The 17,738-nt window shown below is 51.9% G+C and overlaps 11 protein-coding genes across 11 annotated transcripts; 5 read left to right on the top strand and 6 right to left on the bottom strand.

Annotated features, from left to right (window-relative positions):
* Positions 1-16: 16 nt before the first annotated feature.
* BZA70DRAFT_250979 (replication factor C subunit 3) lies at positions 17-1,371 on the top strand. Its single transcript, XM_064910704.1, has 4 exons — positions 17-157; positions 222-286; positions 350-637; positions 708-1,371. The coding sequence occupies exons 1-4, from the start codon at positions 63-65 to the stop codon at positions 1,331-1,333; spliced, it is 1,074 nt and encodes a 357-aa protein (XP_064766440.1). The 5' UTR covers positions 17-62; the 3' UTR covers positions 1,334-1,371.
* Positions 1,372-3,451, bottom strand: BZA70DRAFT_283629 (uncharacterized protein). The gene is made up of 3 exons (XM_064913462.1): positions 3,263-3,451; positions 1,747-3,150; positions 1,372-1,689 (listed from the first exon to the last, which is right to left on the bottom strand). The coding sequence occupies exons 1-3, from the start codon at positions 3,386-3,388 to the stop codon at positions 1,561-1,563; spliced, it is 1,659 nt and encodes a 552-aa protein (XP_064766439.1). The 5' UTR covers positions 3,389-3,451; the 3' UTR covers positions 1,372-1,560.
* A 77-nt stretch (positions 3,452-3,528) lies between these two features.
* On the top strand, positions 3,529-4,524 carry BZA70DRAFT_79360 (PIG-P-domain-containing protein). The gene is made up of 2 exons (XM_064915411.1): positions 3,529-3,763; positions 3,836-4,524. Exons 1-2 carry the CDS (start codon positions 3,632-3,634, stop codon positions 4,436-4,438), a joined length of 735 nt encoding a protein of 244 aa, XP_064766438.1. The 5' UTR covers positions 3,529-3,631; the 3' UTR covers positions 4,439-4,524.
* On the bottom strand, positions 4,427-6,194 carry BZA70DRAFT_79332 (Striatin family-domain-containing protein). The gene is made up of 6 exons (XM_064915410.1): positions 5,942-6,194; positions 5,761-5,843; positions 5,566-5,669; positions 5,405-5,499; positions 5,246-5,333; positions 4,427-5,184 (listed from the first exon to the last, which is right to left on the bottom strand). The coding sequence occupies exons 1-6, from the start codon at positions 5,991-5,993 to the stop codon at positions 4,611-4,613; spliced, it is 996 nt and encodes a 331-aa protein (XP_064766437.1). The 5' UTR covers positions 5,994-6,194; the 3' UTR covers positions 4,427-4,610.
* Positions 6,195-6,282: 88 nt separating this feature from the next.
* On the top strand, positions 6,283-7,378 carry BZA70DRAFT_283622 (inorganic phosphate transport protein PHO88). Its single transcript, XM_064913461.1, has 3 exons — positions 6,283-6,535; positions 6,644-6,762; positions 6,822-7,378. The coding sequence occupies exons 1-3, from the start codon at positions 6,361-6,363 to the stop codon at positions 7,098-7,100; spliced, it is 573 nt and encodes a 190-aa protein (XP_064766436.1). The 5' UTR covers positions 6,283-6,360; the 3' UTR covers positions 7,101-7,378.
* BZA70DRAFT_283620 (cyclophilin-like domain-containing protein) lies at positions 7,379-8,992 on the bottom strand. Its single transcript, XM_064913460.1, has one exon. It carries the CDS (start codon positions 8,908-8,910, stop codon positions 7,390-7,392), a length of 1,521 nt encoding a protein of 506 aa, XP_064766435.1. The 5' UTR covers positions 8,911-8,992; the 3' UTR covers positions 7,379-7,389.
* On the top strand, positions 8,993-10,020 carry BZA70DRAFT_312483 (ARP2/3 complex ARPC3 subunit-domain-containing protein; the record flags this gene model as incomplete). Its single annotated transcript, XM_064914987.1, has 4 exons — positions 8,993-9,144; positions 9,255-9,300; positions 9,367-9,800; positions 9,826-10,020. Exons 1-4 carry the CDS (start codon positions 9,139-9,141, stop codon positions 10,018-10,020), a joined length of 681 nt encoding a protein of 226 aa, XP_064766434.1. The 5' UTR covers positions 8,993-9,138.
* Positions 10,021-10,332: 312 nt separating this feature from the next.
* Positions 10,333-10,736, bottom strand: BZA70DRAFT_291432 (uncharacterized protein; the record flags this gene model as incomplete). Its single annotated transcript, XM_064914295.1, has 3 exons — positions 10,333-10,491; positions 10,558-10,651; positions 10,702-10,736. The coding sequence occupies 3 exons, from the start codon at positions 10,734-10,736 to the stop codon at positions 10,333-10,335; spliced, it is 288 nt and encodes a 95-aa protein (XP_064766433.1).
* Positions 10,737-10,821: 85 nt separating this feature from the next.
* Positions 10,822-13,042, top strand: BZA70DRAFT_79076 (NOL1/NOP2/sun family-domain-containing protein). The gene is made up of 2 exons (XM_064915409.1): positions 10,822-11,304; positions 11,365-13,042. Exons 1-2 carry the CDS (start codon positions 10,933-10,935, stop codon positions 12,979-12,981), a joined length of 1,989 nt encoding a protein of 662 aa, XP_064766432.1. The 5' UTR covers positions 10,822-10,932; the 3' UTR covers positions 12,982-13,042.
* A 61-nt stretch (positions 13,043-13,103) lies between these two features.
* BZA70DRAFT_241350 (glycolipid 2-alpha-mannosyltransferase-domain-containing protein) lies at positions 13,104-14,189 on the bottom strand (the record flags this gene model as incomplete). The annotated part of the gene is made up of 1 exon (XM_064910530.1): positions 13,104-14,189. The coding sequence occupies one exon, from the start codon at positions 14,187-14,189 to the stop codon at positions 13,104-13,106; it is 1,086 nt and encodes a 361-aa protein (XP_064766431.1).
* A 1,906-nt stretch (positions 14,190-16,095) lies between these two features.
* Positions 16,096-17,306, bottom strand: BZA70DRAFT_300064 (glycolipid 2-alpha-mannosyltransferase; the record flags this gene model as incomplete). The annotated part of the gene is made up of 3 exons (XM_064914686.1): positions 16,096-16,175; positions 16,217-16,991; positions 17,013-17,306. 3 exons carry the CDS (start codon positions 17,304-17,306, stop codon positions 16,096-16,098), a joined length of 1,149 nt encoding a protein of 382 aa, XP_064766430.1.
* Positions 17,307-17,738: the final 432 nt, after the last annotated feature.

The following is a 17,738-nucleotide window of genomic DNA, read 5'->3' as shown; positions in this document are numbered from 1 at the left end:
CCTCGCGCTCGTCGAACGCGTCTCGACGGTGACTTCATACAGCAGCGAAGGACGAGAACACGATGAGTGAATCAATGGAAGTGGACCAGTTTCCAAAGACGATTGCAAAGGGAAAGGTTAGAGCAGGCGAGAGTGAGGGCGACGACAATTTGCCATGGTATGTGTTGCTCTGGTGGTGAGAAAAGGTGCTGGGTTATAGAGACTGATATGATGATTTGCAGGGTCGAGAAGTATAGACCGAGCAGCTTAGATGATGTAGCGGGTCATGAGAGCATTATATCTACGAGTAAGTCCTCTAGCTACTATGATATCGAAAGTTCGGTGCAGCCAGCTGACGCAACTTGTACAGTCCGAACATTCATCTCCTCAAACAAGATCCCGCATCTCCTCTTCTACGGCCCTCCCGGCACCGGCAAAACCTCGACGATCCTCGCCGTCGCGCGCGAGATCTACGGCAAGAGCTTCAAAAACATGGTGCTTGAGCTGAACGCCTCGGACGAGCGCGGAATCGACGTCGTGCGTGATCAGATCAAGACCTTTGCGTCGACGCGACAGATGTTTAGCAATGGGTTCAAACTTGTGATTTTGGATGAGGCGGATATGATGACGAATGCTGCTCAGAATGCCTTGCGACGAAGTGAGTTTTCTCTCTTTTTTCGGTTTTGGTTGTAGGATTGAAAGAAGATTGCTGACTCTACTTGTTTCAGTAATGGAGAAGTTTACGACCCACACACGGTTCTGCATCCTCGCAAACTACGTCCACAAACTAACCCCAGCCATCCAATCCCGCTGCACCCGCTTCCGCTTCTCACCCATCCCCGAATCCTCAATTCGCAAACGCATCACCCACGTCATCGAGCAAGAGAACGTAAACATCTCGAACGAGGCCTTCTCCGCCCTCCTCTCGCTCTCCAAAGGCGACATGCGACGAGCGCTGAACGTCCTCCAAGCATGCCATGTCTCGCGAGAAGACGGCGAGAAGCAAGAAGTCCCGATCTCAGAGGCGGATATATACGATTGTGTGGGAAATCCGAAGCCTTCGGACATCCGGCAGTTGATGGACACGATGATGTCGCAAGAATGGGGCGCCGCGCTGCGATCCGTGCGAAAGATTAAGGAGCTCAATGGACTGGCGCTGGCGGATATGTTGCAGGGCGTGTTTGAGGAGTCGGAACAGATCCAGTTCGCGCCGTCAGTCAGAGCCGAGATGATTTCGGGGTTGGCGGATATTGAGTATAGATTGTCGAGTGGAGGCTCGGAGACCCTGCAGACTAGCGCGTTGGTCGGGGTTGTGAAGAGCAGTATTGAACTTCAAGGGTCGGTGGGAAAGTAATTTACACATGTATATTCAATTTTATATTTCAGAAACAATGTCTTCTACACGTAATCAAAAGTAAAGGCCTGGATAGTCCTTTGACGATACACAAATATAGAATCTAAATCGAAACGCGCCAACCTGGAATCACATTAAAGCACGCCACCACCCTATGCAAAAAATAAAGCAAAAATCTTTTAGACACTGTATCGCTGTGGAGTATACAGCTCTTTCAAAACGCTCGTCTACATGATGCAGCACTTGTCCTTCTCCCCCGATGCTTTCCCGCCTGCCGCGCGTTTAGATTTCTTTGAAAGAGCCGCATTCGTTCCAGCGGACGACGTTGACGTCGACGACGGCGTGTTTCCTGAGGACTGTAGTTCGTTGAGTAAGCCTCGTGCTTGTCCTCCATAAGGCGCATATATACTCACGTTATTCGGGCCACGCGGACGAGCGTTGCCATGCGATCCACGAGTGCCGGGATGGGGACGAGATCCGGCTGGAGGTTGTCCTGCGGCAGCAGAAGACCCTTGGCGACTGCGTGTCCCTCTTGATGCCGCGCGGTCCTCGATCAATTGCTGCTCGCGGGCCACCTGCTCGTCTTCTTGCTGTTGGAGCTCCATTGCCAGAGCAAGGTCGAGATCGGTCGAGTCCACCGGCGTCGAGAACTGGACCTGTTTTGACGCCGGTGGCGGAGGTGGGTCGGTAGGTTTTGGCTTGTCTTCGCCAAACTCGCTAGGGACAAAGACGCCGTTGAAGAAATAGCTGCTAGATCCGGAGACGTCGTTGAGAGATTCCCAGACGATGTTTTTGATGTGGCTGAAGCCAGAGTCGGTGACGAGCATGAAGAGCTGCTTTGAATCTGGGTGCTTGTATACTGTTGAGAAATGGTCGTTGCGGAATAAGACTGCAAGGCTTCCGGGCGAGAGCAGCTCGGAGAGAAATTTGAGGCCGAATGAGGTAAGCTGGGTAGCCGTCTGGGACAGGAAGAGGTCTATTAATCTGGCGGTTTCCATGAGCGCCATCTCTTCGTCTGTGAGTGAGATCCCGTCGTCAAGCTTGGATGTGAACTCTGAGGCTTGGACTAGATAGCCTTGAGCGCCCTCATACGACCCGGCTTTTGTAACCGCCGAGTCTACATATTTGTTTGCGGGATCAGACACCCATCCGTGGACAAGGTCGACGTCGAATGCGCGAAAGAGAGCTAGTTCTTCAGAGGACTCGAACGATCCGTCAAATCTAGGGTTTATGTTCAACCCGGTGTGTAGGCTGGGCAGGAGCGAGAGCACGTTGTTCACGTCTGTGTGTTCGGTGTTTTCAGAAGATAAGAGCACGTCGGCAAGAAGGTCGATCAAGTACTTTGCACTAATCTCGGTGCGTGAGGCCGATATGTTTGAGATCGGGGTCTTCACGTCTGGCGGAGTAGACAGAATAAGCGTGTTGACCAGCGCAATTAGCGGACACGGTCCATTCTTGTTTTGCAGAATAATTGGCGACTCGCGGGTCTGGCCGTATGGATCATACCATGTGATGGTCTTGATTTTGAAAACGCTCGATTCGAGCTCGGCTCGGATCGCTTCGTCTCTGGCGGAAGCTCGAGGCGCGTGCGCAGGCGGTGGTGATGCCGGTTGTTCAGTCTGATCTGCCGAGTCGAGGCCGGTGCAGGCGAATGATTCAGACAGCTCCGAGACTGGCTCTGGCTTGTCAGTCGTCGGGGAGGATGCCGGCTCGGGACTCGCAGCAGAGTCAGCAGGAGTCTCGTTAGGGGCGGTGCTGCTGGCTTGTGGGGTCTCGACGGGATCGGAAGCAGTCGGGATCGGCTCTAGCAGCCCGTCCTACAGCACAGAAAAGCAACAAGTCAGCAATCTGCTTCGTCCGCCCGCGCTCTTTCTCGCTTCACCACACGAAGATCTCGTCCGGGACACCGCGGTTCAGGAGGGCACTTACCTGCTCTGGAATCTGTATATCAGTCGCTTCCTCGGCCACGTCGAGGCTCTCGCCGCTTCCGGCCGCAACCTCGGCCGCAGCCTCAGCGACAGCAACTCGCCCGGTGGAGAGAGAGTCGGAAGACATGCGATGGATGAATGAGGATTTGTTATTGTGCTTGGAGGCGGAAGAGCGCAGGTTATAAAGTGCGGAAGCAGATTGGAAGGGTGAGGCTCGTTAAGGTTCGGCTCGCGATGGACGCGGCAACTCAAATCCCAACCACGGATTCGAGCTGTGAAGACACCCTCGTTGTTCTTCTTGATATCTCGACTTTTCTCGTCCTGAACTCGCTGCTCGAGAAATGCACAAGTCTGCAGGTGCGCTGCTTTTATGAAACGTAGCAAATCGTCGGCTTCCATCCGCAGGCGTCGGCCGCGGCAGTCTGCCTCGTCGTCGAACCTCGAGGCTCTCGAGGACAACAGTTGGCAGTTCCAGCCTCCGTTCTACAATCATCCTCCTACTGTGCGTTTCTTCTTTTTCAATCGTCGAATAGAATACCTGCAAAGTACTGACATCGACTAATTGTGTCTCTAGCCGCTCAAAAAACCTACAAACACCCCATTCTCCCTCTTCACCTCCGGCCGCAACTCCCCCCGTGCCTCCGTAACCCGCTCAGCATCCGTCGCCTCAGACTCGGAAGCAGACATCCCAGACGGCGACAAGCTCGCAAAGGAATCTGATGTCACCGTCGGCGGCGATGCCGTCCCACCCGAGCGCGAGTACTTTGGCTTTGCGCTCTACGTCTCTAGCACATTCGCCTTCATCATCTACATCCTCTGGGCCTTCCTGCCGCAGTCGGTCCTGCACAGTCTCAAAATATACTACTATCCCTCGCGCTGGTGGGCCCTCGCGTTCCCGTCTTTTCTCGTCATGCTGATCGTGTACATATACGTCGCCCTCGTCAGCTACAACGTCGAGATCCTCACTCCCGAACTCAACCATCTCACTACGATAACTGACGAATACGCAGTCATCTCCGAGGACGACAAGTATCTCTGGAAAGGCTCAGACGGCGTCTGGGACTTGCCGCTCGAGTCTGTCAACTACGTGCTTTATGCCGACCGGCATAACGCTCACGACGAAGCTAATGGAAACGGCTGCCAGAGTCCGGAAACTTCGGAACCGCCGTCTTCTTAGGTTTTACGCGAGCGGTTTTCTCTTATCTCATCTCGTTTCCGTCTTGTAAAATATGATTTCTGTATTTCTAGCGAAGACTAACTCGCTTGTAGTTCCTTGATATGTTAGTTTAATATACACAGCTGTACTCTAGAGCAACCCTCTCATATCACCCAAATATATATATATCGCACTACAGTGGGATTGTGCGAGTCGAGGACCCCGAAGTTCCGGCTCCAGTCCTAGGTCGATCGTCATCGTCCCATCCGTCCGTTTCACTCACAATCGTGCTGCTCACCAGCGGTTCTCCAATCGCAACCGGACGGTCTGCGTCCGCGTCCGTGATCTCAACCGCCTGCGCTGTGATCCGCGGCGCGCCATTATTCGTAGCCGCGCCCGCCGCCGTGTTGCCTGTGCCGTTTTCAGATGCATTTTCTTTGAATATAATCACTCGGCTGCTATTGTTGTTGGTACTGCTGCTGCTGCTGCTGTCATTGTTTGTGCTTGAGTTTGGTGCAGACTGACGCATCCGATCGTTGGTGCCGTTGCCGTTCCGTCCTGGATTCGCTTCATACTGTGGCGGCAGTGCTCCTTCACCTTGCCGCTGCTGCTGCTGCTGCCGGTTGCCGTTATCTGAATGCGCACCTGATCCGTTAACCGCGGCTGCATATGAAGAGTTGGGCTGCTGCTGTGATTCTGGCAAAGCAGAGCTCTGCAACGGAATATTATCCGCAAACACCAGGAGATATGTGACTTCTTGTAGGCATCTAGATGAGTTCAAGGTTAGCTCTCGAACGCTGAGGCTAAACGAGCCGAGGTGTATTGTACTTTTCCAGGTATTGTCTAGACTTGAGCCTCCGTTTCTCGGTCTCCTCGATGTATGCTTTGCTGTTGATGAATGGCTCGGAAGTAGCTGCTGTAACATGATACACATTGTCAGCTTGTTGTTCACTACCATGCTGTAGATAGATTTGATAATGACAGTACCTGTCTCCAGCTCACTGCTGAATTCCTCTGGATCAGCTTTCTTCTCGGTCGTTTTACTATCTGCAGGTGCTGGTGCAGTCCCAGATGCTTTCGATCTGGTTAAAAAAACTCCAAGTTAGACAAACAACCCAGATCGTAATAAGACAGCGACAACCACTCACCTCTCTTCCGCCAGAGCGCGCTCGAGCATAGTGATCCGTTTGACATAGGACTCCACCAACTTCTCGGTCCCGCGCTTCTCGCCTTCTAGTCTCGCTATCCGCGCCTAAACAACACAGAAACGCGTTCGACAGTCAGCTACTACATAGCCCAGATATCAGGAGCACGGGATCAGAAACAGCACGGCTGCGACGTACCTTCATCTCAGCTTTCTCAATCTCCCATTGGATTCTGTATCGCTCGTTCTTCTGCCACTCGCTCTGCAGGAACCGCATGACGCCTAAGGATGATAAAAGGTCAGAGAAGCTGTGCTGGCGGGTATCGCATCGGATGGATATAGTGCAGCGCATATGACGATCCAGGGCAGGCATAGCATACCTTGAAGCGTGTACTCCGGCTGCGGAGCGTGGCCGTTGGCGGCACCGGACATTGCTGTAGGTGTCTGATAGAGGTCCGTGAAGTATTCAGAGCGGTTCTCGAGCTGGAATCTGTCTTGCCGACGGTTGACGGTGGATATCGAGCGGTGTGGATGGGTAGATAGCAGTCTGGGGAGGATGAGACGCGCGCAGGATCAGAGTTTGTAAATGAGTGTTGTGGCTGCAGATAAAACACTACTAGTGTGAGTTAAGGCTTTAATAAGCAAATGTTTATACACTTCTGGCTTCAATAACTTATTTAACTTCCCAGATATTTTACAAGACTTCCTACTACTTGGCCCGCCCCACCACCGCCTCTCTGTCTTCATCCTCCTCCACCCACCCTCTTTCCCACGAATCCCCCCAAAACCACTCGCAAAGATGAATCCCGCCGTGTCGAACATGGTCCTCATGTTTGGGCTCATGCAGCTCTCCAAGAAGATCCCCTTCGAGGACCCAATGGTCGTCTTCTACGCCAGATGCGTCTACGTGGCCAGCAACATCATTATCTTCGCCATCTACATGTTCACCCGCTACAAGATCACCCAGAAGAACGGTATGTGCTTATTTCTTGCTTGAGAGCAGTCAATTGGCCTTGCTCTGCATTCTGTAGCGCGATTTCTGCTTGTTCGTCGTCTGCTGACTGCTGACCTGGCTGTTCTAGATCTTACTACCCTCAAGTACGTCGAGCCTCCCTCTCCCATGTCTGGAAGCTCTGAGAAGAAGCTCGTTACAACCACCATCAAGGAGTACGATCTCCTGCAGGTCACCACCGCCCTGAGAGTACGTTTTACTTATCTTTATGGAATAATATCCACTCAAGATACTAACATCTCTCACAGTCCTCGCTCTTCGGTATCGCCGTCCTTCTCTTCATGCACTTCAAGCTCGGCTACACCAACCCTCTTGTCATGCAGTCCATTCTCCCGCTCAAGAGTCTTTTCGAGCAGAAGATCGTCCAGATCCATCTTCTCGGCAAGCCCGCCGTCGGAGACCTCAAGCGTCCGTTCAAGGCCGCCGGTCTGTTTGCTGGCGCGGGTGCCGGCGCCAACGTCGCTACCGACAAGAAGGCTATCGAGGAGGCTGAGAAGAGCGGTCTGGGCGGCGTCAAGGAGGAGTAAATCTGTTGATGACCAGAGCTTGTAGTACTTGAAAAAGCATCCGTTTCTTCTTCTCTTTCTTTCGGTTGGAGAAGGCATTCTTCAGTCTTCGATTCATGAAATCAGGTTCTTATGATAGCAAAATAGAAAGTTCTATGAATTTGCGGGGAGAGTAGGACGCAATTGGTTATATTCATTCTTCTTTTTGTACTTATATGATTATTCAATTTTTTGCTTTTGGTTTTACTTCAAGATTCCATTCTTGCCTTGTCTACAAATACACTAATATACACACATGTACACTTATCCCTCATCGCCTCGTCCTATGTCTTCTCTCGTTCGTCGGCGGAACCGGTGGCGGCGACATTCGTGCTCGATAGTCAGCCGCCACCCTTACACTCTTTGTGTCCTCGAACGTATGTGTCATGAGAGACTCTGGGTCGTCGTCCTCGTCGCCGCTTAATTGATCGTAATACAGGCACGACTGGCAGTTGACCAGATTGTGCAGGTCGCATCGTTCCTCCTCTTCTCCTTTCTCTTGTCCTCGTTCTGATTTTGGCTCGGTGATCTTCCTTTTTGAAGATTTTCTGGGTAAAGCAGGTGGTGCTGGGTTAGATGAGGATGCGGTGTGGAGCTTCGTAGTGAATTTGCTGAGCATGGCAAGAGTGGCCGCCTCGCGCTCTTCTAGCTGTTTCTTCTTTGACTTTTTTGATGACGTCGGCGCACTCTGCTTTTGTAAATACTTCTGTCTTTCTTCTTCCAGTAGCGACGACGACGACGACGACGCCTTCTTCTTTGCCTCGTGACTTTCGTCGTCGGCGGCAGCTTTCCGCTTGAGTGAGGACTTCATGGCGATAATCTCCTCGTTGATCCGGTCAAACTCTGATTTCTGATTCGACACCTGGTCAAATGATTGATTCAGGGATTGCGTGCCGTCGTCTATGGCTTGTGGTGCTGTGGATTTTGATGATCGTTGTGGTGGGGTTTCAGTCTTCTCGCTTGTGTTGCTTGCTTTCGGTTTCTCTGTAGACGAAGATGATGATGATTTCTTCTTTCTAATCCGTAGAGGTTCAACCTGCGGTGGCGGTGTTATATCGTCGGCGCCAACAGCAGGTTGGTTCGAAAGTCTTGAATCATTCAAAATCTCATGTGCAGGTTTCATTTTAAACCGCTTCGCATCCCCGCCGTCGCCGTCGTCCTCGTCAACCTCGTCGTCCGCAAACGACATTTTGACCTTTGGCTTTGCCTTCTTTTTCTTCTTGTCCGAGGACGACTTCGATGCCGCAGTCGACTCGGATCGGCGGGGTTTCATGTCGTCAAAATAATTGACCACGATCTCGACTTTTGTGATCTTGGTCGGATACAGAGGACGATCGTTGTTATCCAGCTCAGCTTCGCCGATCTTGAGCACGTTAAAGATTGTATCGCCCATAATCCTGCCAAACATTGTATGCTTTCCCTGTAACTCTGGCGTCGCAGCAAGCGTGATGAAGAACTGTGAGTTGTCGTTCATCTTCTCCGCGTCCGCGTTCCCCAGCAGTCCGCGTCGATTGAACCTCAGCCGCGAGTGCGCCTCGGTCTCGAACCCGCCTTCGTCGTCGTATATGCTGGTACCTCCATGTCCTGTCCCTGTTGGATCACCGCCCTGGACGAGAAAGCCGGGGACGACGCGGTGGAAGATTGTGTTGTCGAATGTACCGTCGAGGCAGAGCTGGAGGAAGTTGCGGCAGGCTTTGGGTGTTTCTTTCGCCCAGAGCTCGACCTCAACCGGACCTTTTGTGGTGTGCAGAATGACTTTTGCAGTCGTCGGCGGTTCCAGAGCCGAGGACATTGTCTGCAGTCAGTCTGTGGTCGATTAAAGGCGATCTGTCGATGATATGGCTCCTGACGGCGGTGAGGAAGTCGAAAAGGCGACGGCGAATTTGAGTTTTGCTGCGCTGCCCAACCTCCGCCCAGCCACGAAGCCGGCCTCGGGCTCGTCGTCGATTAGAATCCCATCCCCGTCCGTCTTCTCACGCAAAACCAGTGCCGCAATCGCATAATATAAGCAGTTATCGCAATGCCGGTAGGTTGATTTTGTTTCGTTGTTTGTTGATTGCTGATTATTGCGCAATTGGTGGGCATTCGTGCCGGTTGATTCGGACAGCGCTGACTGGAGTATTCCACGATCACCAGGCCTACCACTCCACATTTCTCGCTGAAGCTGATACACGGCTGGTCGGTGAGTGATCTTTCTTTCTTTATCTTTTAGTACTCCTCCAGATCAGACACTAATACCACCCAACAGGCAACTTCGCCGTGCTTCCCCTTCGCACCAAGTTCCGCGGCCCGGCATACCCGACCGCAGAGGACTACGACATCATCGACGAAGTCCTCGACCTTTTCCGCGCCAACTCCTTCTTCCGCAACTTTGAAATCAAGGGCCCCGCCGACCGCACGTTGATCTACGGCATCCTCTTCATCACAGACTGTCTCTCGGCCATATCAGCAAACAAGAACGTCGTCGTCGACCGCTCGGAAGCAAACCGCATCCTCAACACCCTCGCGCTCGAGCATTTCTCGATCCCCGGCGACGCGGGGTTTCCGCTCAACAGTCTTTATGCGCCGCCCAGAGATCGAACAGAGGCGGAGATGCTGAGAGGATACCTGGCGCAGTTTAGACAGGAGTTGGCCGTCAGGTTGATCGATCGTGTGTACGGCAGCAGCGATAAGCCCAGCAAGGTATGACATATTGTTCTGTTTCTAGCGAAAGGCTCTGTTTTTGAAAATCAGCCGATTGTTAACTCGTTATCTTATAGTACTGGCTGGCATTCACCCGTCGCCGTTTCATGAACAAGTCGCTCTCGTAGACAACCCCTTCTGTCCAGAAGGAGAAAGTCAGAAGGAGAAAGTGATAGAACGAGCACCGGCGGATTTTGATTTACTAAAGGAGTCCGAGTAGTTTACGATAGGCAAGTGTGTGGGTTGTGTGTCTGCGAGGATGCAAAAGAGAATGATGCAAGATATATCCCCAGAGATAAAGTTGATGCTGGTTTTGTAAACATATTCATCAATATACATCCTCTTCTTTTCTATGATTGTAGTCCGAGGGAAAGAAAAAAGAAATAAAAAAAAGTGCATTTAAATGATTGCTGAGATACCCGATCATAACGCCATTAGTATTCCATAAAAACAATGATATCCATAGTAGTGCCACATCTGCTTCTCCTCCCTCTCAAACACTTCTAACGACCAAACATTCAAAAGCAACCCATCACTTGCTCTTCTCCTGATGCTTCGCAATCCGCTCCTTTGCCTGCTTCTGCGCATCCTTCTTTGCAATCTCGCGTCGCGACCCTTTGAGCACCTCGAGATGGCCTACTCGCGACGAGAGTAGTTTCTCAGTCTCGACCGCGATGGCTGATGAGTGTTTCTAAAATGTACACTGATAAGTATCTCTTCTGCAGATAATAAATACAGTGCAAGAGCAGAAATGTACCTTCTTCAGTTTTGCGGTGACAATCGCAGAGTTCTTTCGAGGCGCAATCGTCTTCTTCGCCGCCTTTTTCGGCGTCTGCGACTTTTTGACGTTGCTAATACTGTTAGCACAAACACAAAAATACCATAACCACAAACAAATTACCCCTTCTTTATCACTTTCAGTGCTCCTTGTGCCATTCTTGCTGATAAACCCGTTGCAGATGCAGAGAAAGATCAAAGGCAGCAGAATCAAAATTTTCAGGGGTCAACAAAACTCCTCGTGCAACTTTTCTTTCCTCCCAACTCGATTTTTTTTTCTTTCTTCCTCCTCCGCTACCAACAACCCATCCCACCTCCCTCTCTCCCCACCTCCTCCACCGCACACGACACGAAAATGGTCAGAGAAGCCCGTCCGAAGGTCGGACGCAAGGCCCGCACCAAACAGGGCCTGGTCCCTACCCTCACCGAGTTCCAGGCCGGCATGCTAGAACACAAGCCGTACCGCGGCAGCCACGGCGCGGGCGCGAAAAGAAACGGCACAAACGACAGGAACGGCGAGCGTAAGCGCAAGCGGGCGGACGGCGATCGCGAGTCAAAGTACTTGAACAGCAAGAAGACGGCCGGGAAGGCGGAGAAGGTGGATTTCGTCGAGCGGAGTAGTGTAAAGAAAGCAAAGGCTGCTGGTGATGATGATTTCTATGATTTTGGAGACGATGACGAGCAGAATGGCGCTGCGTCGGATTCTGACTCTTCTCCCGTTGACGATGTATGTTGTTTATTATTATCGTGAGGTTTGCGTTGGGCAGTGTGTGCTAATATGTTGTAGGTCTACGACTCTGGAGAGGACGAGGACGAAGAAGGAAAACCGATATTCAGCGACGACGAAGGCGACACTGATCTCCTAGAGTCTGCAAATATGCAGGGTCTTAAGAAGGCTTTCAAGACTGTCGGAGAGAAGGATGACGACAAGGAAGAGGACGAGGAGGAGGTAGATGACGATGAAGAGGAAGAAGAGGAGGTAGATGACGATGAAGAGGAAGAGGACGGAGAAGAGGACGAGTTTGAATTCGAAGACAATGACTCGGATGGTCTAGTCGAAGGCTCAGACGGCGCCTCCGACCTCAACGATTCCGACGTCGCTGATGAATTCGATCTCGAAGACGACGACGACGAAGAAGGCGAGCCAGGCAGCGACGAAGAAGACGTCGAGATCAACGTCGACTCCAAAACCACCTCAATCCTCCCCTCCGGCCAAGAACTCGAGGCTTCTTCCTCCATCGCACCCGATATCCATCTCTCCCGCACTCGCATCCAAGAAATCCTCAACGTGCTCGACGACTTCAAGAAGCTCGCCGAGGCCGGTCGCTCGCGGTCCGAGTACGTGACCCAGCTGATTGCCGACATTGCAAACTACTACGGCTACACCGAGTTCCTCGCCGGCAAACTCTTTGAGCTCTTCTCCCCGCGCGAAGCACTCGAATTCTTCGAGGCCAACGAAGTCCCCCGTCCCATCACGATCCGCACAAACACGCTCAAAACCCGCCGCCGCAACCTCGCCCAGGCGCTCGTCAACCGCGGCGTGAACCTGAAACCGATCGGAAACTGGACAAAAGTCGGTCTCCAGATCTTTGATTCGCAAGTCCCCATCGGCGCAACTCCCGAGTACCTTGCTGGCCACTACATCATCCAGGCTGCGTCCTCGTTCCTGCCCTGCATCGCTCTCGCGCCCCAGGAAGGCGAGCGCGTGCTCGACATGGCTGCCGCGCCCGGTGGCAAAACCACATACCTCTCCGCGCTGATGAAAAACACTGGTTGCGTGTTTGCCAACGATGCAAACAAGGCGCGTACAAAGTCGCTGATTGCAAACATCCACCGTCTCGGCTGCACAAACACCGTCGTCTGCCACTACGACGCGCAGGAGTTCCCCCGCGTCATTGGCGGTTTCGACCGCGTCCTGCTCGACGCTCCCTGCTCGGGCACGGGAGTCATCGCCAAGGACGCGTCTGTGAAGACCAGCAGGAACGAGAAGGATTTCATCGACCTTCCCTTTTTGCAAAAGAAGCTGCTGCTCGCGGCAATCGACTCTGTCGACGCAAACTCAAAGACCGGAGGCTACATCGTCTACTCGACCTGCTCCGTCACCGTCGACGAAAACGAAGCGGTTGTCGACTACGCGCTCAGAAAGAGACCTGACGTCAAGCTCGTCGACACGGGCTTGGTCTTTGGTGTCCCGGGCTTCACGTCTTTCAGAGGAAAGGAGTTCAACCAGAAACTCAACCTCACGAGAAGGTACTACCCGCACACATACAACGTCGACGGTTTCTTTGTCGCAAAGTTTAAGAAAATGAAGAAGAAAGAGGTCAAGAAGGAGGAGACCGGGGAGGATAAGAAGAAGCAGAAGAAGAAGGAAACCGAGGACGAGGAGGAAGAGCTTACTTTGTAATTTAGTATTGATGATAAAAGTGTTTTTTTGCATGTAATTAAGGATATTATACAAAATTAGACATTAAGTAGACAGATAGTAAAGGCTGAGAAATAAATCACAAACACACAAAAACTTTTAGATTAATACGAAAACCCAGACTTGACATACGCGCCAGTCTCCTCGTCCCTCTCAAGCCACTCCCCACCCAGCCATAGTCTAATACAAGTATCGTCCGGCTTCCGCTGCCTCGACTCCATCGGCACCAACTTGTAGAAATTGTCATCCAAGTTCGTGGGTTCGCACGAGCACTTATCCGCCAGGTTTGCCGGGCATTGCCGGTTGATGTCATGCTGGTATCCTATATCGCGGAAGAAATGCGTCTCGTTCTTGGCCATGAACAGCGCGATGGCGAGGGTATGCAGCGGGGCGTCGCCGAACCGTTCGTAGAAGAAGCCGCCTTTGCGGTCGACGAAGTCAAAGTATGCGTTATAGGTACTGCTGCGGAAGAAATCAAGGGAACCGATCTCAAAGTTACTAAAGAACTGGCAATTGTTGTATTCCTGGCTGTTCCGCGGGTCGCGCAGCCACGAAAGATCAGCGTCCGGATGAATCAGGTCAGGGTACTCCGCCATGAACTCCTTTGTTTGCCGCCAGAGTGAAGGGAATGAGCGCGCGTCGTCGAGAATGTTCATGTTGAATCCATACTTGAGACCGTTCTCGGCCATGAAGGCAAACGGGTCATACTCCAGATCGCAAAAGAAGTGCACGTCGGGCTCCACTCGCCAATAATAGTCATAGTCGTCGAGAATCGGGTGCTTGTAAAAGAACCCCGAGTTCCAGCGACACATGTGGCGATAAGAGATCATCCATCCTTTGCCAACCCCGATTGCGCCCAAATACTCCAACGACGCCGCAAACCGCTCCTGATCAACCCAGTGCGGCAGCGACCAGTGCTCCTTCGGGATATGCACGTATTGGCACTCCGACGCCGTGAGGTTTTGCGTGCGGGCTTTGAAGTCGTCGTCAAAGGGCACGTCGTTGAAGAAGATCCAGGGGTAGTTGTGTTTGTGGTTGAACCTGGCCTCGAGCTGGCGCATCGACATTTCGATCCCGTCAATCTCCTGATTGCGCACGAGGGATATAAGCGCTGCCTTGGGCTTGTCGTGCAGGTCAAACGACTCTAGAGGGATATATTGATCGGTTCGGTGTACTCGTTTGGGAGGCATAGCAAGGCTAGGCTGCTGATGTTTGATGTGGTTGATTGTAGCGTAGATCGGCACGTTATTGTACGGCGGTCGCACGATTCCGCGCGTGATGAACACGAAGAGCGACAAACTGGTGCATAAAAGAACGGCAGAGGCAACAACCGCGACAATCACGCGGTGGACATATCTGGTGGTGAAGTAGAATGTCCGTCGGCCGTCGAGGTAGGGGGTGACTGTTCTGTACACAACTCCGGCGCATATTGCGCATCGCCGTTTTAAGCATTCGGGAATGAGATTCCGCTTCTTCTTCTGAACATCCCCGTCCGGTTTTTTCTCTTTAACAGGTTTAGACGCGGAAGCCGTAGCGGGTGGCGGTAGGGTAGGCGATTGTGAGCGTGACTGCGGTAGCGAACAAGCTTGGTCGTTATCGGGAGATAGGTCGGCGGGTTCGGATGAGACGTAGGACGAGCCTGTAGAGTAGGAGAGTATCTTGGCGATCGGCCAGGAATGGCGCTTCGTTGGTGACATTTTGTAGAGGATCTAGTATATAATGCAGTGGAGCGGAAACAAGCCAGTAGACGAGGCGGATAGTCACAGTCCGAGCGGATGGTGGGATAGATGCAGTTCTATGGAGACGTGGGCTCTTTAACAAGCTAGCAAGTTATACTCGGCGAGAGAGCAGGATGAAAACGGGTTAGAACGACAACAAAGGCAAATAGCAATAAAGAAATAGGATCAAAAGATAGAAAGAGAGAAGAAAAACAAGAGAGCGGAGGTGGGAGGTAGTGACGAAAGAGGAACAAGGGGCGAAAAGGCGGGGACGAGCACACGCGAGCACATGCCAATGAGACGAGTCTGTGTGAGAAGAAGCGGGCTAAACAGTCTGGAAATGCTTTTCAGCACATATAAACTGGGGAATTTGTTAAATGGTTCACGCATCGGAAGAAGATGGCCATGTTGAAGGTCGGGATGACAAGATCGTGAGGGAGGTGAGTGAATCATCAGTTCAGCAAGGCGATCGTGGCCTGTTTCGAACAAGGCAACTTCCTGACCTCTCAGCTCATACTACAGCAGCACAATAACAATACAGCAAAGAATAGCGAGTATAGCAGATCAAATGAGAACGAAAAGAACAGATCGTAAACGGAGCAAAAGACATGAGCAGTGGGGATGGTATCAAGCACAAGGCTGGTTGCAGTCGCGTCCTGCTCTCAGTAGCGCACTGAGTGATGAGCTTGGACAGTATCTGCATCAAATAGGAGAACAAGCATCCTCAGAAATAACATCAAAGCAGCCCAGAAATCAAGACCCAAAACGTTCTTGGTATTGTTTCTTACAGTCTGTTTCACTATCACTGAATGTCGACATCGATCTCTACTTCAACTTCGTTACATAATCCATTACACACTCATTGTCACATTTTCACGTGATACACACAACATCACGTGACTACGTGACAGTAGCAGCGGCTGAAAGCGACGCGAGCGGTGTTGATTTTATTTTTAATTTCGATAAAAATTGCAGTTTTTAAAAACAGAAAAAATGTGCTTTGAACCCGAGAACTGAAGATGCAAAAAGAACTGAATGTACAGTCTTGTGAATTATATGACAACAAGCAGCGACAAGCAAACAACATTTTGTAGGATAGAAGTGGAATGAGAAATGTATCGTGACGAATAATGAACTGGCCTGTTTTCGGAAACGAGACGCAGTCAAGATTATAAAGAGAACAAGAGCAAACAAGCAAACGATGTAAAAAGCGTTGAAGATTGAATGATTAAGTAACACACAATAGAAAAGTATTTGACAAGATAAATGAAAAATAAATGAATAAAAACACAAGCAAGTCAATCAATACGAGAAGCCAGACTTGATGTATTCCCCTGTATTTTCGTCCCTCGCCAGCCACTCTCCACCGAGCCATAATCTAATGCAAGAATCGTCCGGCTTGCGCTGGGGTGATTCCATCGGCACCAGCTTGTAAAAGTTCTCGTCCAGGTTCGTTGGCTCGCACGAGCATTTGTCAAACAGCTGCGCAGGGCACTGACGGTTGATGTCGTGCTGGTAGCCAATGTCGCGGAAGAAATGCGTCTCGCGCTTGGGCAGGAAGAGAACGATCGCAAGAGTATGCAGAGGAGCGTCACCGAAACGTTCGTAGAAGAAACCACCTTTTCGATCAATGTAGTCAAAGTAGGTGTTGTAAGTCTTACTGCGGAAGAAGTCAAGCGAGCCAATCTCGAAATTACTAAAGAACTGGCAGTTGTTGTACTCTCCATCGTTACGGTGATCAAGAATCCATGACAGATCGGCATCCGGGTGGATCATCTCGGGATAGTCGGCCATGAACTCCTGCGTCTGGCGCCACATAGACGGGAAAGACCGGGCGTCGTCGAGAATGTTCATGTTGAATCCGTACTTGAGACCGTTTTCGGCCATGAACGCAAACGGATCATAGTCGATATCGCAGAAGAAGTGAACGTCGGGCTCCACTCGCCAGTACCAGTCGTATTCGTCGAGAGCGGGATGCTTGTAGAAGAAGCCAGAGTTCCAGCGACACATGTGGCGATAGGAAATCATCCATCCCTTTCCGACTCCAATCGCACCGAGATACTCCAACGATGAGATGAATCGTCCCTCGTCGATCCAAGGAGGCAGAGACCAGTGCTCGTCCGGGATCAAAATATATTTGCATTCGGCAGACGTGAGATTCTGCGTGCGCGCCTTGAATTCATCATCGAACGGCACGTCGTTGAAGAAGACCCAAGGATAGTTGTATTTGTGGTTGAATCTGGCCTCTAGCTGACGCATTGACATTTCGATTCCCTCAATCTCCTGGTTACGCACGAGCGAAATAAGCGCAGCCTTGGGTTTTGGACGCGCGCGTAGGACCTCGATCGGCACATCTTTGTCCGACTTTGGCACGAGCGGTGTGAATGCAGCCTGGCTGTGCGCCTGGTAGATGGCGTCGTTGAGCGCGGCGTAGGATGGGGCGGTGTTGAGCGAGGGCTGCTGGTGTCTGTGTGCAGCAAAGATGAGGAGCAGGAGCGCGACGAATGTGAGGACGGCCCACTGGACCGAGCGGGTGTAGGCGCGCGGCGGACGCAGGCCGCTGAGGTAGGAGACAAACCCGCTGAGCATGATTGACAGACGAGGAGGACGGTAGGGCTTGACGTCAGGCTCGGGATCAGTGAAAAAGGCGGAGGACTCAGGCAAGGGCGGGATCGCAGAGGCCGAGTTGTTTTGAGTGAGGATGAGGTCAGAGAACGAAGCCGCGGAGGAGTGGCGCGAGATGGGTGCAGAGTGCGTGGAGTAGAGGGACTCGGAGGACGGTTGCCTGGCTACGCGACGAGCAGAGGCAGTTGAGGACGACGAGGCAGCGGAGGTGACTGAAGATGCGGGATCAAAGAGGGAGACGGCGCGACGGGAGGAGCGCTGCTGGAGATGCTGAAAAGAGGCAGACCTGGCCGAGACGGGGGGAGTGCTGGCGACAACTGGGGAGGCGGAGGCAGAAGCGGAGGAAGATGAAGAAGGAAGCTGCCCAGTCGAGTTCTCTGCAAGCAGCAGCGGCGG

The sequence above is a fragment of the Myxozyma melibiosi genome, assembly GCF_037950935.1.
Source record: "Myxozyma melibiosi strain Phaff 52-87 chromosome Unknown BZA70scaffold_12, whole genome shotgun sequence".
Taxonomy (NCBI): domain Eukaryota; kingdom Fungi; phylum Ascomycota; class Lipomycetes; order Lipomycetales; family Lipomycetaceae; genus Myxozyma; species Myxozyma melibiosi.
The sequence above is the reverse complement of the archived record's forward strand: the minus strand, read 5'-3'. Positions and strand labels throughout refer to the sequence as shown.